Here is a 25,221-nt window from a genome sequence, read left to right as displayed (position 1 = left end):
TCACATTCTTGAATATGACCATTGATTATATCAAAAGTGTCTTTTAAGTACTGGGACATTAATGAGTTCATGGTAAAAATAAAGGTTTTCCACAATTCAGATTTTTGCTGAAAACTCAAATTTTTTTTTTTAAAGATTTTTTCTTTATTTATCTGACAGAGATCACAAGTAGGCAGAGAGGCAGGCAGAGAGAGAGGAGGAAGCAGGCTACCTGCAGAGCGGAAAGCCCGATGTGGGGCTCGATCCCAGGACCCTGGGATCATGACCTGAGCCAAAGGCAGAGGCTTAACCCACTCAAATTTTATCAGTACTGTTACTTGCTTTTCTTGAAGTCTCAGTCTTACCCATTTTTGAGAAGATGTCTGCCACATATTCAGGTTGGAATAACCATAGTTTGTCAGCCTATCTCTTGACTGAAAATGGTGTTCTGTGATAAAACTTGAGCTCACAATTCAGACAAGATAGGCATTGAACTGCATTATGCGGCAGAAGTGTTTTATGTGTGTTTCCCATTTTGTGACACCAAATATTAAATGAAGTGTACTCAGAGCTGAGATAAAACTAATAATTTTTACTGCTTCTTCATCAAGGACTAGTCTTCTATTAAAAAAAATTACAAGTAGGTGGTGGCAAAGAATGCAGTGGCCATGGTACAGTCTTATACGATTTACCTGAATTTATGCTAAGACCTCAGCATTTTTTTGGCCATTGATTTTGTAGCATCATGCAAATGTCAGCACAGTGAAAAAGGCAAATACTATGAAAATAGCTTTGGTCTTTTGGTTCACAGACCATCCTTTGACAACTGGTGGTTTAAATGTGTAGCAGTGGTGTTGATTGTTCTGTTCATTCATTCTTCCTCCTCTCCGTCTCTTTTCATTTCTTTCTTTTTTTCTCTCTTAAGATTTTGTTTGAGAGAGAAAGAGTACACTTGCCTGTGCACAAGTGAGGGGCAGAGGAAGAGGGAGAAGCGGGCTCCCCATTGAGCAGGGAACCCCAATGAAGGTCTCGATCCCAGGATCCTGAGATCCTGACCTGAGCCAAAGGCAGATATTTAACCGACTGAGCCATTGAGGCACCCCAACATCTGTTATTTCTTTGTATTGTTTGCTGTTAGTCGTATTTTGTAACAGTTTACCTGACAGCAGAGAGGAAAAAATGGTGGGGTTTAGGTTTAAGTAGCTTAGGGTACACAAAAAGCATCAGTCTTATCCATGAGGTCCATGGAAATCTCAAGATCAGTTTCAAAGTGCCTTTAGAAAGTATAAAATGTGCTTTCTATCCACATATTTATCTGTTATTTAGTATATGTGCTGCCAAAGCGAGCACTATTTATCTGTTATTTAGCTTTGCTATTTAACTATACAGATTTTAGGGGAATTTTTACTTTTAAAAAACATTTTTAAAAAGATTTTTAAAAAGATTATTTTATTATTTATTATTAATTAGAGAGAGAAAGCATGAGGTGGGGGGAGGGGTAGATGGAAGAGGGACAGGCAGAATCTCTGCTAACCAGGGAGCCCAGTGTGGAACTTGATCTCAGGACCCTGGGATCATGACCCAAGTGGACAGGAGAGGCTCTAACCCACTAAGCCACCCAGGATCCCCTAAATTTTTTTTTTTTAAGATTTTATTTATTTGATAGAGATCACAAGTAGGCAGAAAGGCAGGCAGAAAGAGAGGGGGAGGCAGGCTCCCTGCTGAGCAGAGAGCCTGATGTGGGGCTCAATCCCAGGACCCTGAGATCATGACCTGAGCCAAAGGCAGAGGCTTTAACCCACAGAGCCACCCAGGCGCTCCAAGCACCCCTACCTGTAAAATATTTAAAGACAGGTGGGAGAGTTCTGAATAAGTTCTTAACTTTTTTTTTTTTTTTTTTAATTTTTGCCTCATAATCTTTTACGTAAGCTTCAGGTTTAGGCAGATTTTAATTTATGCTCATGTTTACAGAAGTACATAGCAAAAAGTTAATTGGCATTATTATAGACTTCATTTATAGTTGTCCCTCCCCCCACTTTTTTTTGAGAGAGAAAGAGAGCATGCACAGATGTGCATGTGTGAGTTGTGGATTGGGGAGCAAAGGGAGAGAGAATCTCTAGCAAGTTCCACACCCAGAGGAACCTGACTTGGGGCTTAATCCCATGACCCCATGGCCCCAAGATCATCACCTGAGCTGAAATCAAAAGTGGGATAGTTAACTGACGGAGTCCTCCAGACATCCCTACAGTTGTGCTTTTAATGCCTTGCTAAAACTTGGGATTTAGAAATGGAAATTTCAATATTTTTTTATGGGCTGTGGTGGGCTTCTTCTTCTTTTTTTTTTTTTTTTTAAAGATTTTATTTGGGAGAGAGAAGGAGCAGTTGGGTGGGGCAGAGGGAGAGAGAGAGAGAGAATGTGAATGAGAGGCAGACTCCCCACTGAGCAGGAATCCTTATGCGGGGCTCCATCCCAGGATCCAGAGATCATAACCTGAGTGGAAGGCAGACGCTTAATAAACTGAGCCACCCAGGCACCCTGGTAGGACTTCATTTTTGTGAGTTCATTGGTTACTGGTGGTTCTTTTTGATACAGAAAAGATGATGTAGTGATTGAGGAAGAGCTCTGACTTTAGGGTTTTGAGATTAGTCTCTCCAACTTCATTCTGTGGATGCCTTATTGCTAAGGAAATGCGCCTTTACTGGACTACAGATGGGTGAAAAAAGTAGTCATAACTCTTTCCCTTTTCTTCCATCCATTGAATCAGATAGTTTGCAGAATATTCATTTGGCAGATTTTTATCAATTCACCGTGTTTTCATTAGTTGGGTTCCACTTAAGTGAAAGAGAATGTATTTTGGTGAAGTATCAGATACATTGGGTGGAAAAGAGTAGAATTTATGCTCTGGTTCATAAGAAAGGTTTATTAAAGTGAAATTTCCTTTAAAGTACCAGAGCATAATACATATTGATAGTTTCTCTTCTCTTCCCCATGCCCTATAAATGATGTATTTAATATTTTTATTATTATTATTTTTTTGGTGGTCAGCAAAGCAAAGTTTATTGAGTGATAGAATACAAAACTTCCAAAGAGGAGGGGGCCCCAAGAGGGTTGCCTGCATTTAATATTTTAAAGACTTGTAGTTGTTACAACTTAACTGACAGAAATAGTAAGGAATTTCTTTCTTTTTATTCTTGTCATAGGTAGAGGATATTCCCAAGTTGTTGGGGAAAGTGAAGAAAGGGTTTTTGCTTTTGGCTTGAAAGGGATATGTGATTTTTGTTTGTTTGTTTTTTACATAAATTTGCTTTTTGAAATTACCATTTTTTTAAGATGATAATTTTGGTGTGGTTTTGGCATAAATTATATGGAAATCATCCAAACTTTAGATTAGAAAAATTTAACACTAGAGTTTTTCCAAATATGGAAAATAAATGAACAGTTGTGGTACTGTACCTATTATACATCTGTTTTATCAGTTTCATAACTTATTCTTGAATAGTATAGTTTCATAACATATCCTTGAATAGTATAGTATGACTAATGAAAACAAACAGATTGGTTTTTCTGCTTTAAATTGGATTAGGCTGAAATATTCTTATAAAAGTTACATTCTTATAGAAGTTCTACCCATATTCAAAATTTCATGCCCTTTTCCTGTGTCCTGCAAAGTTGCGCAGACTTGGGAAGAAATTTGCGGTTTCTGGATGAGGTCTTTCCTTGTCAGTAGTGACCTCATGTTGCAGCCTGCTTCCATTTAGACTACAGCTCTAATAATTGCTCAGCAGTTTTTATAAGCCCATCACCATCCTTCATGGTGTTTGAAGTCTCTCTATCTGCTGTTATTTGTTGGAAGATGCATTGGATTCATAATGGCTTGCAGAGCTCTGTTGCACACGTAAAATGATCTGTATCAGATTTAATTGAAGCAGACTTGCAGTACTGTTACTGAAGTGTTACTTGTAACATCAAATAGTTGTCATTGGGAGATTGAAATAATAGAATTTCCCTATGATTACTGTATTTGAATTACAAAATCTTACAATTGGAATAAATGGCTGCAAGATTGATTTTATGTAATGTTCTCAAGAAGATTATGTGATGGTAGGCAGAATTAAAAGTAGAATTAACAGAAGGGAGAAAAGGTCAGAGAATGACTATAAACTTTAAACATTATACTTGACTGAGGACTTTAAAATATGCATGACCCTTGTAATTTATTGTTGGTTCTCTTAGTCTGTCTTCTTCCAGGGGGGTTTAGTGAAAACAGTTAGCATAAACATGGTCTTTATGGCATCTGTCTATGTAGTATGTAAGTAATTTGACCTTAAATTTGTCAGCAACTGTTTTTCTTTTTTTTATTTGACAGAGATCACAAGTAGGTAGAGAGGCAGGCAGAGGGAGAGGGGGAAGCAGGCTCCCTGCTGAGCAGAGAGCCTGATGTGGGACTTGATCCCGGGACCCTGAGACCATGACCTGAGCCGAAGGCAGAGGCTGAACCACTGTGCCACCCAGGTGCCCCAGAAGTGGGGTTAAAGCCTCTGCCTTCAGCTTGGGTCATGATCCCAGGGTCCTGGGATCGAGCCCCGCATTGGGCTCTCTGCTCAGAGGGGAGCCTGCTTCACCCACTTCTCTCTGCGTGCCTCTCTGCCTACTTGTGATATCTGTCAAGTTAAAAAAAAAAAAACAAACAAACCACAGTCAAGACAGACTATTTCCATCACCCAACAGTTGGGCCCCAGACTGCCAGTGATCTGCTTTCTGTCATTGTATAGATAAGTTTAGCCTGTTTTACAATTTCATGTAAATGGAATCTCCTACAGTAGGTAGTCTTTTGTGTCTGGCATCTCTGCTTGGCATAAGTTTGAGATGCATGTTGTTGCATGTTTCAGATGTTTGAGCCATTTATTTTAAAAATATTTATTTATTTTTAAAATTTTGTTTATTTATTTGACAGAGCACAAGCACAGGGAACAGCAGAGGGAGAGGGAGAGGCAGGCTCTTGGCTGATAAGGGCCCGTTGTGGGGCATGATCCAGTACCCTGCTTAAGCAACTGAGCCACCCAGGCGCCTCTTTGCGCCTTTTATTTAAAAAAATACTGAGCGTATTCTATTGTAAGGGATGTCCCACACCTTGTGTCTGCTTTCACCTGTTTGGATTGATACCTTTGTTTGGCTGTTGTGAATAAAGCCTCTGTGTTTGTGCAAGTCTTCCAGTGGAATTACGCTTTCACTTCTTTTGAGTAAATACCCAGGAGTACAATCGCTGACTTATTTGCTAGGTTTTTTAGGGAAGTGCTAAACTGGTTTCCAAAGTGATTGGGACATTTTAAATTTCCAGCGTCAGTATAGGAAAGTTCTAGTTGCTTCACATCCCTATCTTACCAGCACTTTGATTTTACTTTTAAACATTTTAGTGGTATCCACATCTTATTGTGGGTTTCAGTTAAACTTTTAACTCTGGTAAAAATGAGAATGTTATCTATATTTTCATAGTTATAAGTAGATACCGTGGTGCAGAATTTGCTAAGGAAGGCCTATTAATGGTACAGTGAATGAAGTAGTATGATTTTAGTATCGATTTTGCCTTTTTTGTAACTTGAGTAGTAGCATATTGCTTTTACTTCTGGGAAGGAATACAGAGTATGCATTGAGCCCTTATACTATCCTAGATGAGGTTGTTTTGTTGAGGGTAATAGTCTACATTTTCCCTTGAGCCCTGGAATATAGGTCAGTGTTTCTCCAAGTGAGCACCAAATGAAGTAGTTGGCAACCCACACACACACGGGTATGTTTATATTTTTTTTGTGTGAAAAATAATTTTTTAAAAAAGATTTTATTTATTCATTTGAGAGAGAGAATGAGAGAGACAGAGTGTGAGAGGGAGGAGGATCAGAGGGAGAAGCAGACTCCCTACCAAGCAGGGAGCCTCATAACGGGACTCAATCCCAAGACTCCAGGATGATAACCTGAGCCGAAGGCAGTTGCTTGACCAACTGAGCCACCCGGGCATCCCCCAAAATAAATTTTTTATTTTTTATTTTTATTTTTATTTATTTTTTAAATTTTTTATTTTTATTTTATTTTTTTTTAAAGATTTTATTATTCACTTGACAGATAGATCACAAGTAGGCAGAGAGGCAGTCAGAGAGAGAGGAGGAAGCAGGCTCCCCACTGAGCAGAGAGCCTGATGTGGGGCTCGATCCCAGGACCCTGGGATCGTGACCTGAGCCGAAGGCAGACGCTTAACCCACTGAGCCACCCAGGCGCCCCCCAAAAATAAATGTTTTAGAAAATTAGAATCCTACTCTGCCAGATACGAACCTAAAACTTGGTGTTTGTTCCCCTGATTATGTCAAGGTAGTGCAACTGTGGCAGTTTTCAACACTTTTTGTAGTTACTTAGTACTGAAAAGTTTTATACCTAATGTCTTTCTTTGATTACAGTGCCCATTTATCTCCCATCAGCATCTTACCAGCCTCTGCAGAGTAAGTAATATACTTGTAGAAGACCATTTTTTTTTAGTTTAAAAATATTACTTCACTGTAGAAATCAAAGTCATGTATTTATTAAATAAAAACATGTTTAAAAATTGTGAATTTATTGTGCTTACCTTAGGGGAAGGATTGTACATAAGGGAGTGAAACTAGTTAATATTTTTATGTACTGCAGTAGGAACAAATGAAGAAGGAATGCATTGCCTAATATATGAAATAAAGATTGAACTTTCTTCAGATGATTTTTTTGGTCTTCTGAAATGATTGAGAAATGTCATAGATCTTTTTTTATTAAGTTTTCTTTGAGAAGTAAACTTCATGTAACAAATGTTGACAGGACCCCTAGAGTTTCTTTGATTTAGCTGAATGTTGACAAAGTATTTTGCTTTATACATGTAGCTTTAAAAAAATCTGTTTAAATGGTTTTTCTGTAAGGAGCAAGGAACGAATTACTGGGACAACTGATCTTTCCCACCTTAGTAGTAATAGTGATATGGTTGATTTGTATGATAATTTCTTTTAAAAATTTAATCCATTATCATGTATTTCTTTTATGGCTTTCTTTTTTTTACTCTGGTTTACCCATTTAAATGCCCTGATAATTTGTTTTATTACTCACGTTTTAACATTTGTAATTATGTGGTGAAATACGCAGTTAGGGTGACTACTTCTCACTAACATGTGTTCTGTTTTATAGCATTTTAGAAAGAACAATTAGAGCAGCTGTGGAACAGCACCTTTTTGATCTGCAGAGCAGCATAGATCATGATCTTAAGAATTTACAACAGCAGAGTCTGGTGTGTAATAATGAAGCAGAAAGTTTTAATTGTGATGGGGAAGGATCTAATAACCAGTAAGAAACTTTTTATAATGTTTCACTATTATTTTTTAGAAATATAAAATTGTTATAATTGTTTTATCTTTTAAAAACCATAATTTACTTAAATAATGGGATCCCGGGGATTTCTGAAAGTGTGTGTGGAAAGTGACTTTGTATATATATTGCATATATTCACTTAACATTGAAAATCTAAATTATCCATTACAGTAGTAGACATTAAATCCAGTACTGCCAGGTTTTCCTCCCTGAACATCAGTTGAAGTAGTGAGCTTACCTCAGTATGTTGTATGAAGAATAACATTAGAAAAATGAGACTCATACTGTGTGCTCAAACCATGAGAGACATGAAATGGTCTAGACAGCTAGGTGCAGGGAAAACAGATTGGCATCACTCATGTTGCATTTACTCATTGAGTGAAACGTGAACAGAATCATCCTTTGCTATTAAATTTTATGCCAGCTACTACCCTGCTGCCCTCCCTACATACTTTTTTTTTTAATAGTTTAGCTGTTAATAGTCGAATTTTGTATTAATTTAAAGTACCTGTGTGTGCTCTGTGATTTGTGATTTTCTTCCACTCTTCATCTGACTTGTTACGTTTAAGTGGATGAAAGGCCTTATCTCCTTTCCTGTTACCTCAGCTCTGCACTTGAGGGATATATGGGTGCCTTTCTTTGAGACCATAATACAGTGATTTTATAGTATTTAGTTTAACAGATTTTATTTGGAGGACAGATGAGAAAGAAGGATCTAAGTTTGGAGGATTCATAGGAGGTTTAAAAAAAAGATTATTATGTAAAGTGTTTTTTCCTTTCTTTTCTTTTGGTTTTTTTTGAGGAGTTAAATTTTTTTTTTTTTTTAAGATTTTATTTATTTATTTGACAGAGAGAGATCACAGTAGGAGAGAGGAAGGGAAGAGATCACAGAGAGAGAGGAAGGGAAGCAGGCCCCCCGCTGAGCAGAGAGCCCGATGCAGGACTCGATCCCAAAACCCTGAGATCATGACCCGAGCCGAAGGCAGCGGCTCAACCCACTGAGCCACCCAGGCGCCCTAGATTTTTTTTTTTAAAGGCCAAGTTTGTGTAGTACACTAGAATAGCTATTAAATATGAACTGAAGCTGAAAAAATGAATGGATCTGGAAACTAGTGGTTGCAATATGTTTATTTTAGGAATACCATATTGTACAGCTGCATGTGTGCTGTGTATCTGAATAGATAGATGGCACCACTAGCCTGTGCAGCTCTATGGCTGATTTGTAGTGCTTTGAAGGCATGATTAGAACTGATAAAACTGGGTTAACATAGGGACTATTTGGGCTGAATATGAAGGAAAAAAGCAGCATCTGAAAAAAAAATAATGTAACTAGAAGTTGGAAATTGTGGAGAACTGTTTCAAAGGTTATAATTAATATACATAGATTCCTTGGTGTTTGTCTTTAGCTTAGCTAGAGATCCTGAAACCCATGCCCATGCTCAATCTTATTTTTATCTCTGAGAAAGTAACTCATGTTCCTTCATTGATGGTGGTATTGTCTCTGTAAACAAAAGCCTGCTGCAGTATTTTGCATATTCTGAATTATGTAACATGAAAAAATCTAAAGTAGGAAGCTGTGCCTATCATGCTTATTAATAAGGTGTTGGACATTATCACGTCTAGTGCTAGACTTATATTTTAATTGGAATAGTTCATTATCATTATGTAACATGAAAAATCTGAAGTAGGAAGCTGTTCCTATCATGCTTAATAAGGTGTTGGACATTATCATGTCTAGTGCTAGACTTGTATTTTAATTGGAACATTCATTATAATTGAGAGTATGCATTTGTAAGGGAAATTATTTTGACACATCAATTATTCTTTCAGCCATTCATTTGTTTTTGAAAATTTTCAGAGAGAATAACAAACAAACTAGTTTGAATTCCTAAAGAGACAAAGATAAACTGAGTGTGTTTAATAATGTAATTTGGCAAAATAAAGAAAGTGAAGTTTTATGAAAATGACACATTTTCTTTAACAAGTGAAAGTTTCAGATCCTTATTGATACTTATTTATTTAAAAGGCATTACATATTTAACATATGGCCTGATCCGGTTTTTTAATCTTCATTACTAGGGTTGATATTGCTGATGATATTATTAATGCCAGTGAAAGTAACAGAGACTGTTCAGAACCTGTGGCTAGTACTAATTTAGACAATGAAGTTATGCAGCAAGATTTTGTATTTGAGGATGAAGAAAATAGCCAGGTAAGAAATGCAAAGACTAAAATCTTTGTTTTAGGTTTGCTTGATGTACAATGCTGATTGCTTTATGTGTTCCTTTTTTAAAATAAATTAAATTTATTTATTTGACAGAGATCACAAGTAGGCAGAGAGGCAGGCAGAGAAGAGAGAGAGGGGAGGAAGCAGGCTCCTTGCTGAACAGAGAGCCGGAAGCGGGGCTCTATTCCAGGACTCTGGGATGGTGACCTGAGCCAAAGGCAGAGGCTTTAACCCACTGAGCCACCCAGGAACCCCCTTATATGTTCCTTTGGTATTAGAAGCTGACACTTGTCTTGATAATAAATCCTGAGAGCATACACCCTATTAGTAAAGATCAGGAACCATTTTCTGGGTTGGGAATTAGATATAAAATATTTAAGAATATTTGCCTGGAAGGAAACAAATAATGATGTTAGCTGAGGTTGTTGGTGGTATTATGGTTGAATTTCATTCATTTTAAAAGTTTTTCTCCTATTTCCCAATTTTTTCTGAAGAACGCTATCCTAGGGGAAAAAAAATCAAAATTTAAATTCAAAGTATGGTTTCTGCTGACTGTGTGTTGCTTTTGCACCATTGGAAAGCTGAAAAATTCAAAGTCAAATCATTGGATGTCAGGAACTGTCTGTATATGATTTACAAGTTTCTCTAAAGGTTGACTTTTCATTTTGTTGATGGTTCCTTTGCTCTGCAGAATATTTGTTTTTATTTTATTACTATTTTTTATTTTAGCTGTTCTTCTTTTAAACTTTTTATTAACATGTAATGTATTATTTGCCCCAGGGATACAGGTCTGAATAGTCAAGCTTACACACTTTGCAGCACTCACCATAGCACATCCCCAGTGTCCATAACCTAACCACCCTCTCCATACCCCCTGCCCCCCATCAACCCTCAGTTTGTTTTGTGAGATTAAGAGTCTTTTATGGTTTGTCTCACTCCCGATCCCATCTTGTTTCATTTTTTTCTTCCCTACCCCCCAAAACCCCCACTTAGCCTCTCAAATTCCTCATATCAGGGAGATCATAATTGTCTTTCTCTGATTGACTTCTGTTGCTCAGCATATACCCTTTAGTTCCATCCATGTCTTGCAAATGGCAGCATTTCATTTCTTTTGATGGCTGCATAGTATTCCTGTGTGTGTGTACTCCACATCTTATTTATCCATTCATCTTTTGATGGACATCTAGGTTCTTTCCATAGTTTGACTATTGTGGACATTGCTGCTATAAACATTTGTGTGCACATGCCCCTTCGGGTCATTACATTTGTATCTTTAGGGTAAATATCTAGTAGTGTGATTGCTGGGTGGTAGGGTAGCTCTATTTTCAGCTTTTGCTGTTTTCTAGAGTTCCTGCACCAGCTTGCATTCCCACCAACAGTGTAGGAGGGCTCCCCTTTCTCCTCATCCTTACAAGCATCTGTCGTTTCCTGACTGGTTAATTTTAGCCATTATGACTGGCATGAGGTGGTATCTCATTGTGGTTTTGATTTGTATTTCCCTGATGCCGAGTGATGTGGAGCACTTTTTCATGTGTCTGTTGGCCATCTGGTTTTCTTCTTTGTAGAAATGTCTGTTCATGTCCTCTTCCCATTTTTTGATTGGATTATTTGTTCTTTGGGTATTGAGTTTGATAAGTTCTTTATAGATTTTGGATACTAGCCCTTTATCTGATACGTCACTTGCGAATATCTTCTCCCATTCTGTCAGTTGTTTTTTGGTTTTGTTGACTGTTTCCTTTGCTGTGCAAAAGTTTTGATCTTGATGAAGTCCCAATGGTTCATTTTTGCCCTTGCTTCCCTTCCGTTTGGTGTTTTTTCTAGGAAGAAGTTGCTGCAGCTGAGGTCGAAGAGGTTGCTGCCTGTTTTCAAGGATTTTAATGGATTCCTGTCTCACATTGAGGTTTTTTATCCATTTTGAGTCTCAAATTTTTGTGTGTGGTGTAAGGAAATGGTCCAGTTTCATTCTTCTGCATGTGGTTGTCCAATTTTCCCAACACCATTTGTTGAAGAGACACATTCTATCCTGCTTTGTCAAAGATCAGTTGATCATGGAGTTGAGAGTCATTTCTGGGCTCTCTATTCTGTTCCATTGATCTATGTGTCTATTTTTATGCCAGTACCGTACTGTCTTGATGATTACAGCCTTGTAATATTATGCCAGTACTGTACTGTCTTGATGATTACAGCCTTGTAATAGAGCTTGAAGTCTGGAATTGTGATACCACCAACTTTGACTTTCTTTTTCAACATTCCTCTGGATATTAAGGGTCTTTTCTGGTTCCATATAGATTTTAGGATTATTTGTTCCATTTCTTTGAAAAAACTTGATGGTATTTTGATAGGGATTACGTTTTTAAACGTGTAGATGGCTTTAGGTAGCATAGACATTTTCACAATATTTATTCTTCCAATCCATGAGCATGGAACATTTTTCCATTTCTTTGTGTCTTCCTCAGTTTCTTTCATGAGTACTTTATAAGTTTTCTGAATACAGATTCTTTGCCTCTTTGGTTAGATTTATTCCTAGATATCTCATGGTTTTGTGTGCAGTTGTAAACCAAAGAGGATTTATTCCTAGATATCTCATGGTTTTGTGTGCAGTTGTAAATGGGATTGACTCTTAATTTCTGTTTCTTCTGTCTTGTTGGTGTATAGAAATGCAACTGATTTCTGTGCATTGATTTTATAGCGTGACACTTTACTGAATTCCTGTATTAGTTCTAGCAGTTTTGGAGTGGAGTCTTTTGGGTTTTCCACATAAAGTATCATATCATCTGCAAAGAGTGTCTTCTTTGCCAATTTGGATGTCTTTCATTTTTTTTTATTGCCCGATTGCTGAGGCTAGGACTTCATAGAACTATGTTGAATAGTAGTGGTGATAGTGGACATCCTTGCCATGTTCCTGACCTTAGCAGAAAAGCTCTGTTTTTTTTTTTTTTTAAGATTTTATTTATTTATATGACAGAGATCAGAAGTAGGCAGAGAGGCAGGCAGAGAGAGAAGAAGGGAAGCAGGCTCCCCGCTGAGCAGAGAGCCTGATGGGGGGCTTGATCCCAGGACCCTGCGATCATGACCTGAGCCGAAAGCAGAGGCTTTAACCCGCTGAGCCACCCAGGCGCCCCAAGCTCTCAGTTTTTCCTCCATTGAGAATGATATTCGCAGTGGGTTTTTCATAGATGGCTTTGAGCATATTGAGGTATGTACCCTCTATCCCTACACTTTTGAAGAGTTTTGATCAAGAAAGGATGCTGTACTTTTTCAAATACTTTTTCAGCATCTATTGAGAAGATCATAGGGTTCTTGTTCTTTGTTTTATTAATGCATTGTATCATACTGATTAATTTGCGGATGTTGAACCAACCGTGCAGCCCTGGAATAAATCCCACTTGGTCGTGGTGAATAATCCTTTTAATGTACTATTGGATATTGCTGGCTAGTATTTGGTGAAAATTTTCGCATGTGTGTTCATCAAGGATATTGGTCTGTAATTCTCCTTTATGATGGCAACTTTGTCTTTTTTGGGATCAAGGTAATGCTGGCTTCATAAAATGAGTTTGGAAGTTTTCCTTCCATTTCTGATTTTTAGAAGTTTCCAGAGAATAGGAATTAATTCTTCTTTAAATGCTTGGTAGAATTCCCCTGGGAAGCTGTCTGGCCCTGGGCTCTTGTTTGTTGGGACATTTTTGATGACTGCTTCAATCTCCTTAATTGTTATGGGTCTGTTCAGGTTTTCTATTTCATCCTGGTTCAGTTGTAGTAGTTTACATGTCTCTAGGAATGCATCCATTCCTTCCAGATTGTCAAATTTGGTGGCATATAGTTGCTCATAGTATGTTCTTAAAATTGTATCTCTTTGGTGTTGGTTGTGATCTCCTCTTTCATTCATGATTTTATTTATTTGGGTCCTTTCTCTTTTCTTTTTGATAAGTCTGGCCAGGGGTTTATCAATCTTACTAATTCTTTCAAAGAATTGGCTTCTAGTTTCGTTGATTTGTTCTGTTAATTTTTTGGTTTCTATTTCATTGATGTCTGTTCTGATCTTTATTTCTCTTCTCCTGCTGGGTTTAGGCTTTCATTGTTGTTCTTTCTCCAGCTCCTTTAGGTGTAGGGTTAGGTTGTGTATTTGAGACCTTTCTTCTTTCTTGAGAAAGGCTTGCATCACTATATATTTTCCTCTCAGGACTACCTTTGCTCTGTCCCACAGATTTTGAACAGTCGTGTTTTCATTATCATTTGTTTCCATGAATTTTTTCAATTCTTCTTTAATTTCCTGTTTCTGTATATTGGCTCTGTTCCTTTCTGGTCTACTACTTTTAGTCTCTGTCTTTGCTTAGACGACCCCTTTCAGTATTTCCTGTAGAGCTTGTTTGGTATTTACAAACTCTTTCAGTTTTTGTTTGTCCTGAAGCTTTTTATCTCTCCTATTTTCAGTGATAGGCTAGCTGGATATAGTATTCTTGGCTGCATACTTTTCTCATTTAGTGCTCTGAATATATCATGCCAGTTCTTTCTGGCCTGCCAGGTCTCTGTAACTAAGTCTGCTGCCAATCTAATATTTTTATTGTATGTTACAGACTTCTTGTCCCCGGCTGCTTTCAGGATTTTCTCTTTATCATTAAGTCTTGTAAGTTTTACTATTAGATGACGGGATGTGGGCCCATTTTTACTGATTTTGAGGGGATTTCTCTGCACCTCCTGGATTTCGATGCTTGTTCCCTTTGTCATATTAGGGAAATTCTCTACAATAATTCGCTTCAATATACCTTCTGCTCCCCCTTTTCTTCTTCTGGAATCCCAATTATTCTAATATTATTTCGTCTTATGGTATCACTTACCTCTTGAATTCTCCCCTCGTGGTCCAGCAGTTGTTTGTCTCTCTTATGCTCAGCTTCTTTATTCTCTGTCATTTGGTCTTCTATATCACTAACTCTCTCTTCTGCCTCATTTATCCTAGCACTAAGAGCCTCCGTTTTGATTGTACCTCATTAATAGCTTTTTTGATTTCAGCTTGGTTAGATTTTTAGTTCTTTTATTTCTCCAGAAAGGGTTTCTCTAACATCTTCCATGACTTTTTTGAGCCCAGCTAGCACCTTGACAGTCGTTATTCTGAACTCTAGATCTGACATATTACCAATGGCCCAATGTCCGTATTGATTAGGTCCTAGGCTTTGGTACTGCCTCTTGGGTTTTTTTTTTTTTTGGGGGGGGGGGCTGAGTTTTTCTGCTTTGTTATTTTATCCAGATAAGAATATATGAATGAGAGATTAAAATACTAAAAGGGTGACAGATACCCCAGTACAATGTGCGTTAATCAAATCAGAAGAGACCCCACATTGTGGGTTGAAGAAAGGGGGTTAAAGTAGTTCAGAAAGAAAAAGAAAAAATATATATTAGACGGGTGAATAGAACAGAGCCACCCTCTTGATTTTTGGGAGTATTTTGATCTCTTAGAAGAAACTCCCTCCAAAATTTTAAAGAAAGAAACACATACACACACACACATATATATATACAAAAATAAGGGTAAACATGATGAAGGGATGGAAAATGACTATAGAGATGAAAATTGAAAAAACATTCTTTTTTTTTTTTTTTAAGATTTTATTTATTTATTTGACAGAGATCACAAGTAGGCAGAGAGGCAGGCAGAGGGAGAGAGAAAGAGAGGGAAGCAGGCTCCCTGCGGAGCAGAGAGCCCGACGCGGGGCTCGATCCCAGGACCCTGAGATCATGACCTGAGCCGAAGGCAGTGGCTTAACCCACTGAGCCACCCAGGCGCCCCGAAAAAACATTCTAAAAAAAGGAGTTGATAAGATAAGTTGGTTGGGAAAAGAAAGTGGAAAGAATTTGCTCAGGCTGTGCTAGAACAAGCCCTGTGCTAGATTTAGGATATATTTTGATCTATTAGAAGTTGTATCCCATGGGGTGCCTGGGTGGCTCAGTGGGTTAAGCTCCTGCCTTCAGCTCAGGTCATGATCTCAGGGTCCTGGGATCGAGTCCTGCATCAGGCTCCTTGCTCGTGGGGAGCCTGCTTCTCTCTCTGCCTCTGCCTGCCTCTCTGCCTCTCTCTTTCTCTCTGTCAAATAAATAAATAAATAAAATCTTTAAAAAAAAAAGTTGTATTGCAAAATTTTTTAGAAGAAAAAACCCTACCCTGTATGTATACAAAAGATGAAGTTAGATACAATGAAGGATAAAATAGAACTATAATAATAAAGGTTCAAGAAGATTTTTTAAAACAGAAAGGTATTTTTAGATAAACTAGTTAAAAAACGTTAAAAGAGGAAAGAGTAAAAGTTTAAAAAATTAGAATAAGAAAAAAAATAAAATTAAAAAATTTAATTAACTTTGTAAGACTAAAGAATCATGGGGAGAAAGCCATGAATTCTATGCTTTGCTTTCCCTTCCTCTGGAATTCCACTGTTCTCCTTGATCAAGGAGCTTGGTCTGGATTTTTTTGCTGATCTTCTGGGGGAGGGGCCTGTGATAGTGATTCTCAAGTGTCTTTGCCCGAGGTGGAATTACACCACCCTTGCCAGGGGCCGGGCTAAGTAATCTGCTCTGGTTTGCTCTCAGGAGCTTTTGTTCCCTGAACACATTCTGTAGAGCTCTGGAGGACAGGAATGAAGATGGTGGCCTCCCAATCTCTGGCCTGGGAGAGCCAAGAGCTTGGGGCCCCACTCAGCGCTCCCTCAGAGAAAAGCGCTCAGTCACTCCTGTCTCCCTGGTCTCTGGCTGCACTCTGAGCCAACCCTGGCCTGTGACTGAGTGTTTTTGTCTCTGGCACATAGCCCCATTTGGAGTCTCCAAACCCAGCAGATCCCTGCCACTCTTCGGCGGGGGTGGGGGTGGTTTCCCCGGATCTGCCACTTGTGGGGTCCATGCTCAAAGAGCAGTGGTATGACTGGGCCACGGATCACAGTTTACGGTAACCCCGAGCTAAGAGTTCACTCCTCTGCTCTGTCTCTGTAGCCGGCTTCTCTGTTCGAATACCTGTAAGCTCTGCTACACTCAGAAACCCCTGATCCTTATGTGACCATGCTTTCCCCGTGAGGGCTCCACCCCTGCTTAGCCTCTGGAGTGATGTGCCTCATGGAGCAGACTTGTAAAAGTTCTGATTCTGGGGACGCCTGGGTAGCTCAGTTGGTTGAGCAGCTGCCTTCGGCCCAGGTCATGATCCCGGCGTCTTGGGATCGAGTCCCACATTGGGCTCCTTGCTCCACAGGGAGCCTGCTTCTCCCTCTGACTCTGCCTGCCACTCTGTCTGCCTGTGCTCGGTCTTGCTCTCTTTCTCTCTGACAAGTAAATAAATAAAATCTTTAAAAAAAAAAAAAAAGTTCTGATTCTGTGCTCCGTTGCTCCGCTGCTTGCTGGGAGCCAACCACTTCCCCTACAGTCTATCTTCTTGTTACTTCGGATTCACTTCTCTGCAGGTCCTACCTTTCAGAAAGTGGTAGATTTTCTGTTTTCTAGAATTGCTGCTTTTCTTCTCTTCGATCTCATGTTGGGTTTGTAGGTGTTGGGAATGTTTTGATAACTCTCTGGCTGAACTCCTGCTAACATCTCAGCCTGCTACTCCTCCTCCGCCATTTTGACTCCACCTCCTCCTCCTCCTCCTCCTCCTCCTCAGACTTCTTATGAGGACCCTGATGGTTTTGGGAAAGAGAAGGTGGGAAGAGGATGGACTGTTTTGCTAGCTGATAATTTAGAAAAACAAGCTCTTTTTCCCCTTATACAAAGGAATGAATGTTTTGTATAGAGTGAATTCTGTGGAAGTAAAACATAGTTTCTCAAAAAAGTATGTTTCTTTGTTAAATTGAAGTCTGGATATACTTTAACCTGACGCTAATACCTTTTATTTTTATTTTTTTCTGTTGGGGAGTAATATAGAAGATAACTCTCCTTCTTACTCTGCATCTCATCTCCTTCTTCACTGCTGGAGTATCAGTGTATCAGCTTTGTTTTCTGTTGTAGTATCTTTTATGTTGCCTCCAATTTTTTTTTTTAAACTATTTTTCTGTATTCGTTTTAAGAATTACATTTCCCAGAGGCACCCGGGTGGTTCAGTTGGTTACGCAGTCTGCCTTTAGCTCAGGTTGTGATCTCAGGGTGTGGGATCAAACCCTGCGTCAGGCTCCCTTCTGAGTGGGGCATCTATCTCTCCTGTTGCCCTTCCCTCTCCCACTCGTGCTTGCATGCGTATGCTCTCTCTCCAATAAATAAAATTTTAAAAATTATGTTGCTTAAATCTGGCTAAAAAGCATGTGGGTGTTACAATCAGTCTTTAGATGTATTTCATTTTTTTCATAGTATATTGAATTGTAGGTTAAAGTTGGTGATGTAATAGTATGCTTTTATAATAGAATTTTATAAGTTTTTCTTCTTAAGCTATGTGATTCTCTTATAGTAACTGTAACATCGGCAAGTTAAGTGTTATACTCTTATTTGTGAAGGAAAGGTAGAGCTGGGACTTGAACCTTGTTCTTTGAATAAAACATGAAGACTTATTTTAAATATTGGATCTAGTAATGATTATTTCATGGGCCCATATTTAAAAAGTTATCTTCTAAACAGAAAGGTTGCTGAAGTCTGATGTGTAGATCAGTGGTTCTCATAATTTGAGTCTCAAGACCTCTTGATACTCTTAAAAGATATTGAGTATCCCAGAAAGGTTTTATTTCCATAGATATATTTATCAGTATTTACCACATTAGAAATTAAAATTGAAAAATTACAGAATGTTTATTAAATTCACTCAAGGTACTGTAAATATGTTTTTTTTTTAACTTAATAAAAAGTTATGTAAAACACTTTGTGCTTTGAGGAATGGTATTGTTTTACATATTTACAAATATTGATACTGCTTGTCTTTCTTAATAAAAGTTAACTTGGTTTCTCATACCTGCTTCTGCATTCAGTCTATTACTATAAGTTCTTTTGTTTGAAGTACATGAAGACAAGTCAGCCTCACAGAGATACATAGTTGGCAAAGGGAGAATTTAATAGCTTTTTCCAAATATGAAGTGTCTTTCATATTAAAACTGGACAAGTGGTCGTTTTTTAAGAATCTAGCTGTCTCTTGATTGCAGAGGTGATGATCAGAAACATTGAGAATTTTATGTAATTCGTAGTAATGCACGGGATATTTGTATTAGACTCAGTGACTATCTGTTTGGGGAAGGAATAGGGATGGGATGGTGTCACTAGACTCATTAGAAAATAGGGGCAGTGTTATTACAGTTGTTATTTCGAGTGTATATAATAAAGGGATCTGGTGAATCAAATGATTCCTCTGTTATCTGCTTGGAAGTTACCAACTTAACCTGTTTGTGGCTGAGAAGAAACAGAAGGAGCAGTTGGCAGGTGGGACCATATGGCTGTCCTTTGGGAGGAAAGAATTCTAAAGACAGGAAACGAATGTGATAGTATGAGCAGTACTTCTTACGTAATAGTGTAGTGAGTATGCAGATCTCCATTTTATACACATACACACACATGCATATGCCTCAGGTTTTGAGAAAGATAAATTACTGTCTTTAAAAAGAGATGCCAACACCTGTAGACTATTATGAAGAATTAAAAGGGGGCATTTGATTAACTTGCAATCTAATACCATGATTTAGGTTGGAAACTTCTTCTCGTACATGAGTGTTGGGAGCTCCGTTAATACAGCAGTTATGTTCTTTTTTGTCAGTCTGTAGGTATACTGTTAGAGCCATGCAGTGACCGTGGTGATAGTGAAGATGGCTGTCTTGAGGGGTAAGCATTTTCTTTCATTACTCAATCATCTTAAGAATTGGAGCCCTTCACAGATTTGGGAGTGAGATTTTTAGATGAATTTATCTATTATACATTTTTGAAAATCTGAAAAACCAGCTACTTGTTTAATGGTAAGCATAAAGCATATTCATAAATATTCAGAGGGGCTACAGGTTCAGACAGACATAGTTATAACTTGGAAAATGTTCGGAGGGAAGAACAGAGCCTTCTTGGAGACACTCCAAACTTTCAGTTGATTTGTAAGACAATTGGGACTTTATTGATATTCTGAATACACCTTTCAGTGAGTTAATTCATAGTCTTAGAACTGTGGATAACTAATTGAAAGATTGTAGCATATTTGTTTTACCAAATTTGTACAGGATATTTTTGTTCCCTTTCCAGCTTCTTCTTGGTGTATCCCGGTATAGTCTTACTTCAGTTTCTGCTTGCTTACCTCCTTGGCCAGCAAAAATGGGAGGGAGGTACTGAGGCAATCAGTATTTCAGTCATATGTAGTCTCCATAGATACTCGATAGATACAGTACAGTACCTTTGAGCAGAAGCTTTCTAGAATATTTTAAGTCAGTGAGTAGGTTTTGGGTCCTGTTACTCATTTTCTGATTCTTTGAGACATTGCCAAGCAGTGTATTATGACTTCTTAGGAAAGATAATTTGATATTCAGAAAACAAATTTACAGTGAATGCAGACTAGATTGTAAATACTGAGGATTCTCAAACATTACTGATTTGGTGATAGCTTGTTGGTGAGGGTAAATTTGTGTTAATGCCATTGTCTCTCTTAATTGTGAGTAGGAAACCTGTTCTCTGAGGGTAAGTAAATTCTTTGGAGCCATGTCTCTGGAGTGTCTCCATACTCTGAAGGTCCACAGATTTCCTGCTTACAGCAGTTCCTTGTGCTTCCTTTCAGGAGGCAGGAATGATCCTCTTCCAGCCCAGGGAGTATTGGAGCTATGGGCTGAAGATATAAGATAAACAGGCATCCCCAGAATGATGACATCTGGATTTGGTAGAACAATAAGGATCCATTTAGTGAGGACTCAATCTTTTTGGAAAAGCTCTTTCCTCTTCAACTTGTGTATAGGTTAGCAAACTTGTTTTTAGATCCAAAAAGTTCCTTGGTTAGATGGATTACATTTTGCATGCTTAACACTCATGTTTCTCAAATTTAGGTGATTGGGTCTTTTATAGTCTCAAGGTAGAATGTAGCTCATTCCACCATTCGCTTCCACTCTAAGCAAGGGAAGGCCTTTGAGCTTGCCAGGGAATTTAGTTCATTTTTCATGCTCAGCAAGAACAAGGTAATTACGCATGTGAGGAGAAGACTTGCCTTAGTTAGATCAAGACCTGTCTTCTGGGTACACACTGTTAAGGCAGGGTAGAAGCAGCATCTGTGTGTACCATTGTAAATTGCCACCATATCTTTGGGAAGTAGAAATTTCCCACAATAGATACATTGCTAACCTACTGTAATACCAGATGCTCTGTTGACTGGTCAAATAGGGAGAGATAATTTTGGACAGCTTGCTCTGATATTTGTTCTAAATAGGGGTTCGTTTTTATGGGGGGTATATGAGGGACTTGAAATTTTTAGAAATTTCCTTTTTATATCTTACCATTATGTTTTGAGGAAGGAAAGGTTTAGAAGTAGTACCTTGTTCTGATTGTGATAGAACATAATCAGATTTAAAATATAGGACCATAAAAGAAAATAACATATAGGACCATCACTGTACCTTTAAAAAACATCTTTAAAAGAAAAGAAAGTCCCAGAGTGGGGGATAATAAAGCTATTTGGTTAAAACTAATATTTGCTTTACAAAATCTTTTCCATTATACATTCAACCCTTTTGGTTTCTATTTACTGTGGATTTTAGTTTTACTTTTAAAATGTTTTTCTTTGGTGGGGGATGGTTGTGTGGGAGGGTGGAGATGTTACTTAAATTTTCTAAACCTGAAGTAATTCTGTGGATCTTTTCAGTAGTGTGTGATTTTCAGACATAGGGCTCCAAAGAATGGGCATATGTCCAGTTGTCATTTTCTTTTCTCACATTATAAATGCTAACTATAAGGGGAAGAGAAGAATCTAGGTAAGAAATGTGCAGTGATAGTAACCTACTTATTCTTAAAACATTAATAGCTGTACTTGTATTTTTAGGAAAGAATATGTGTCATTTGACAGTGATACATTGTCACACTTGATTCTGGTAAGATTTTTTTCTTATGGTTCTTAAAATGTGACTAGGTTTAACCCACCAATTATTGTATCTGGTCTTTAACTCTTGGGTTGAATAGGTTTAAAGGAGATGTAAAAATACAGTCTCTTGCCAGATGTTTTACAATTAAGCAATGACTTAATTTGTCACTTTTGGTTACCAGTAACTTGGTTATAAAAACATTTTCCTGAATTTGGGATCCACACTTTGTCTACCAGTAGTATATAGTATAAAACTGCAAATGTGTGTTTGAAAATAGTTTGGATGGTGGGAGTGGGACAGCTGAATATATAGGCACAATAGTACAGTAATGGAGACCATACAAAGATATATGCTGCTTGTTTTTAAGCTGAGTGAGAAAAGCTTTTTGGTTGTGAAATGTATTCTTTATTTTAAAATATAGGATTCTAGTAGCAAGATATGTGATTTGAATGCCAACACTGAATCAGAAGTGCCAGGAGGTCAGAGTGTTGGTGTTCAAGGGGAAGCAGCATGTGGAACCCAAATTCCACATTTAGATCTGAAGAATGTCTCTGATGGTGATAAATGGGAAGGTAATTTTAACCACACGTTATTTTCCTGATATTGTTATTTGTAACTGAAATTACCTAAAGCAATAATGAGACTATTGCTCTTTTCTGGACAACCTTACTCATTTTGGCTTTCTGTTCTCTCATGTAAGAGGAGTGAGTGAGTGTTTTTACTCAGATGCTCTAATGAGATTGTAGGGCAACTATGTCATACGAACTAGAAGTTCTTAGCTGATCCATTAGCTTTGAAGGTAAAGTTAGAACTGATTAAAAAAATAAAATGCCCCAGGATAGGCTTTTGTGAATTGTTAAACCAGGTTTAAACCAGTCTTGGAAAATCTCATATGTTAGGGCTTGGGGGATCTTACCACTTACATGTAACTACATTTCCTATATGATCATTAGGAAACCTGTTTTTTTTTTTTTTTTTTAAATCCCAGAATGATCTTTGAAGGCATTTCTAAGCAAACACTGTACCATATCCCTATATCTGTGTTTATCTGTGTTAGATTATATAAGCACGGGAACAGAGTCCTAACAATTTTTACAGAGGAAAAAAGTTGAAATTCAAAAAGCAAGCCGTGTGTGTGTGTGTGTGTGTGTATGTATAAATATATATATATATATGTCCAAACTCAGCAAATGTGTACTTAACACTTGTATTTCATTGTATATAAGTTTTTTCTTTTTTTAATCAAAAGATGCAAAACCTAAATAAATATCAAACTCCAGTGAGTGATTTGCATGCTGAAGGGTTTATAGGGAAGTATATTATTACCTGCCGTTTACTTTGAAATCCATGAAAAAATATGATGGTTAGCGGGATGGATAAATGTTACAAAGCAAATACAGTAAAATGTTAATGGTTGAATCTAGATGGTTGGTGTATTGATCAATGTTCACTGTGAAATTTTTTCAAGTTTACTGTATATTTATAAACTTTAAAATGTTGGGGGTGGGGGGGCGAAAGTCAACAACAGATTTGAATTTAGGAGTCCTGTATCATACACCTTGCTAGGTAAGGAGACATTGAGACAACTCGGGAATCTTCCAAGTTACTTATTTGTGCACTTGGATGAAGTTCCCTTGGTTAACTTACCCTTGGCAAGTTAGCTAATGACATACAGTGGTAGTAACAAGAATTGCAGTGCTAGTACCACAGGCTCCTTTTGCTACCTCAAGTCTGCTCATTTGATCACTACTGGAGTTTATTTATTTATTTTTCAAGGTATAGCCAAAATTTTTTTTTTTTTAAAGCCCCAGCCAAGTCATTGTCTGTGCCAATCTTTATTGCTGTCTCTCCACCCCCCTCCTTTTTTTTTTTTTTTTTTTTTTTTTGGGGTTCTAGATGTTTGGCATGCCTAGTGGCATATTATGTGTCTTAACTTAGATTAAATCAGGAAGTTGTCTTTCTTTTGCTTTGTTCTGGGTTATTTAGGATGTTTGGAATTTATGAAGATGCTCCCCCGAATTAGAGGATATGTTAACATCCTGGTGGCAGAAAAGATCAACTGTCCCTTTCATTTATTTATCCTGACATGGTCACTGAAAAGAAGTGGTGGTCATCAGAGCATCCCTGGAGCCAGCCATAGTAGGAGAGGAGTCTCTGAAAGATGAAGTGGGATTCTGACAGAGGGCTGATGCTTCTCCGTTTTGGAGGACACAGATAAATAGACCTTCATAATCTTTGGCCTGGGTGTTCTGATCTTAAGTTTTAGGCATAGAAAAGCACTTGTTTTCCATTGTCTGAGGAGATAAAACTTTCTGTGTTCAGCTTCAGCTTTCTGGAGGCTTACCTAAAGTGAATTTAATGCTGGGCTCACTGTTTCCCTGTCAGAATCCTCCCCTTACAGCTTGTGGTATGGAAAGAAAGTAACTATAGACCTCTGATTTTCAGTGCCTCAGCTCACCTGTTACAGACCTGGCTCAACAGCTGTGACAGATCCACATAGGCCTCCCACTGACTTTTATAAAAATAGGGGTCAGTGACTTTCAGAGAATTGGTGGTAACTATTACATTTGAGTGACCTTTTCAGCCATGAACCCTGCATGTGCTTAGAAGAGTGGCTGTTACCAGAATATGTTTTTCCTTCCAATTTGCCACCAATATACAAAGATTGATTTTCTATATCTAGGAATTAGGGTGTTCTAATGAAAGTCTTCTGTAAGAGGCCAAATTATTTTAGACCCTAGATACCTTGGAATCAGAGATCTACCTTGTTTGATGTGACTCTTAAAAAAGAGAAGTGGGGTCACTCCAAATGGAAGCCCACCTCCCTCTTCCTTGGTGTGTGGGTTTTGTGTTTTGTATTGCTCACGGGACAGACAGCAGGATACAGTTGCCAAGCAGGCAGCACATGGCCACCAGTGGTACGAATTTGCAGCAGCTGGTCAAAAGGTTTTGGCTTTTAATACAAGTGGGCAGTAGCTTTCCTTCAGATTCTCTCCTGCTAAAACTCTTGAAAGAAATGCAAGTAGGATCTTTCCAAAGAGCAAACTAAGGGAGGTATTTTTCTGTCAAATCAACTAAATTGAAACGCTTCAAACAGTACTTGGTTAAGAGTTTCCATTTCTTCGGTTTTAATAAAACAGCACTACTTTGATTTTTTTGCCTTGCTTGCTGAAATGGAAATATATGTTTGTGTTTGTTTTTAAAGTTTGGTTAGTAGTAATTTCTTTGAACAAAGTTTTTGATTAGAATACCTAACTGGTTTTAGGGAAATGTTTTGGTATCTTTGGCTTTGTGTTAGTTATGTGTATGGTTTGTTCTGACTGTGCTGTGTGTTCACTTTAGTATTTTTTGCCATTTTTTCCATTTTATTAGCGTCATGCCCTATCACTTTTCCCCTCATTGATTTCAAAACAATGCATCTGCAGAGAGATGGGGAGGGTAAGTATGGTTCACCATAGTTTAGTTTTTTTGCGTTTTGATGGTTCACTTTGTTTGCCTTTTTATGAGCCCTTCTCCTGCTGTCCCCATATATTAGGAAAATGGTTCTGGGTTAAAAATGATACCCAGATATAATTGTTTTTGTTACTTCCCTCTTAAAACAGGTGATTTCTCACAAAATGCTTATTACCAGTTATTTGCTGGGAAGCAGGTACAAGGGTTGCTTT

General features: G+C 37.9%; 1 protein-coding gene across 5 annotated transcripts in view; it reads left to right on the top strand.

Annotated features, from left to right (window-relative positions):
* The window catches only part of FAM13B (family with sequence similarity 13 member B), a 71,713-nt gene that overhangs the window by 29,640 nt on the left and 16,852 nt on the right, over positions 1-25,221 (top strand). For 3 of the 5 annotated variants that reach the window (XM_059417632.1, XM_059417630.1, XM_059417633.1), the window contains 7 exons: positions 6,424-6,465; positions 7,172-7,327; positions 9,431-9,563; positions 19,273-19,337; positions 21,517-21,565; positions 21,978-22,128; positions 24,929-24,994. In XM_059417632.1, coding sequence (XP_059273615.1) covers positions 6,424-6,465; positions 7,172-7,327; positions 9,431-9,563; positions 19,273-19,337; positions 21,517-21,565; positions 21,978-22,128; positions 24,929-24,994 — 662 coding nt within the window. The remainder of the gene's footprint in view (positions 1-6,423; positions 6,466-7,171; positions 7,328-9,430; positions 9,564-19,272; positions 19,338-21,516; positions 21,566-21,977; positions 22,129-24,928; positions 24,995-25,221) is intronic. The other 2 variants (XM_059417634.1, XM_059417631.1) reach the window with 1 other exon arrangement.

This window comes from Mustela nigripes, chromosome 12, assembly GCF_022355385.1.
Source record: "Mustela nigripes isolate SB6536 chromosome 12, MUSNIG.SB6536, whole genome shotgun sequence".
NCBI lineage: Eukaryota > Metazoa > Chordata > Mammalia > Carnivora > Mustelidae > Mustela > Mustela nigripes.
Note: the sequence above shows the minus strand (reverse complement) of the source record. Positions and strands in the feature narration are given on the sequence as shown.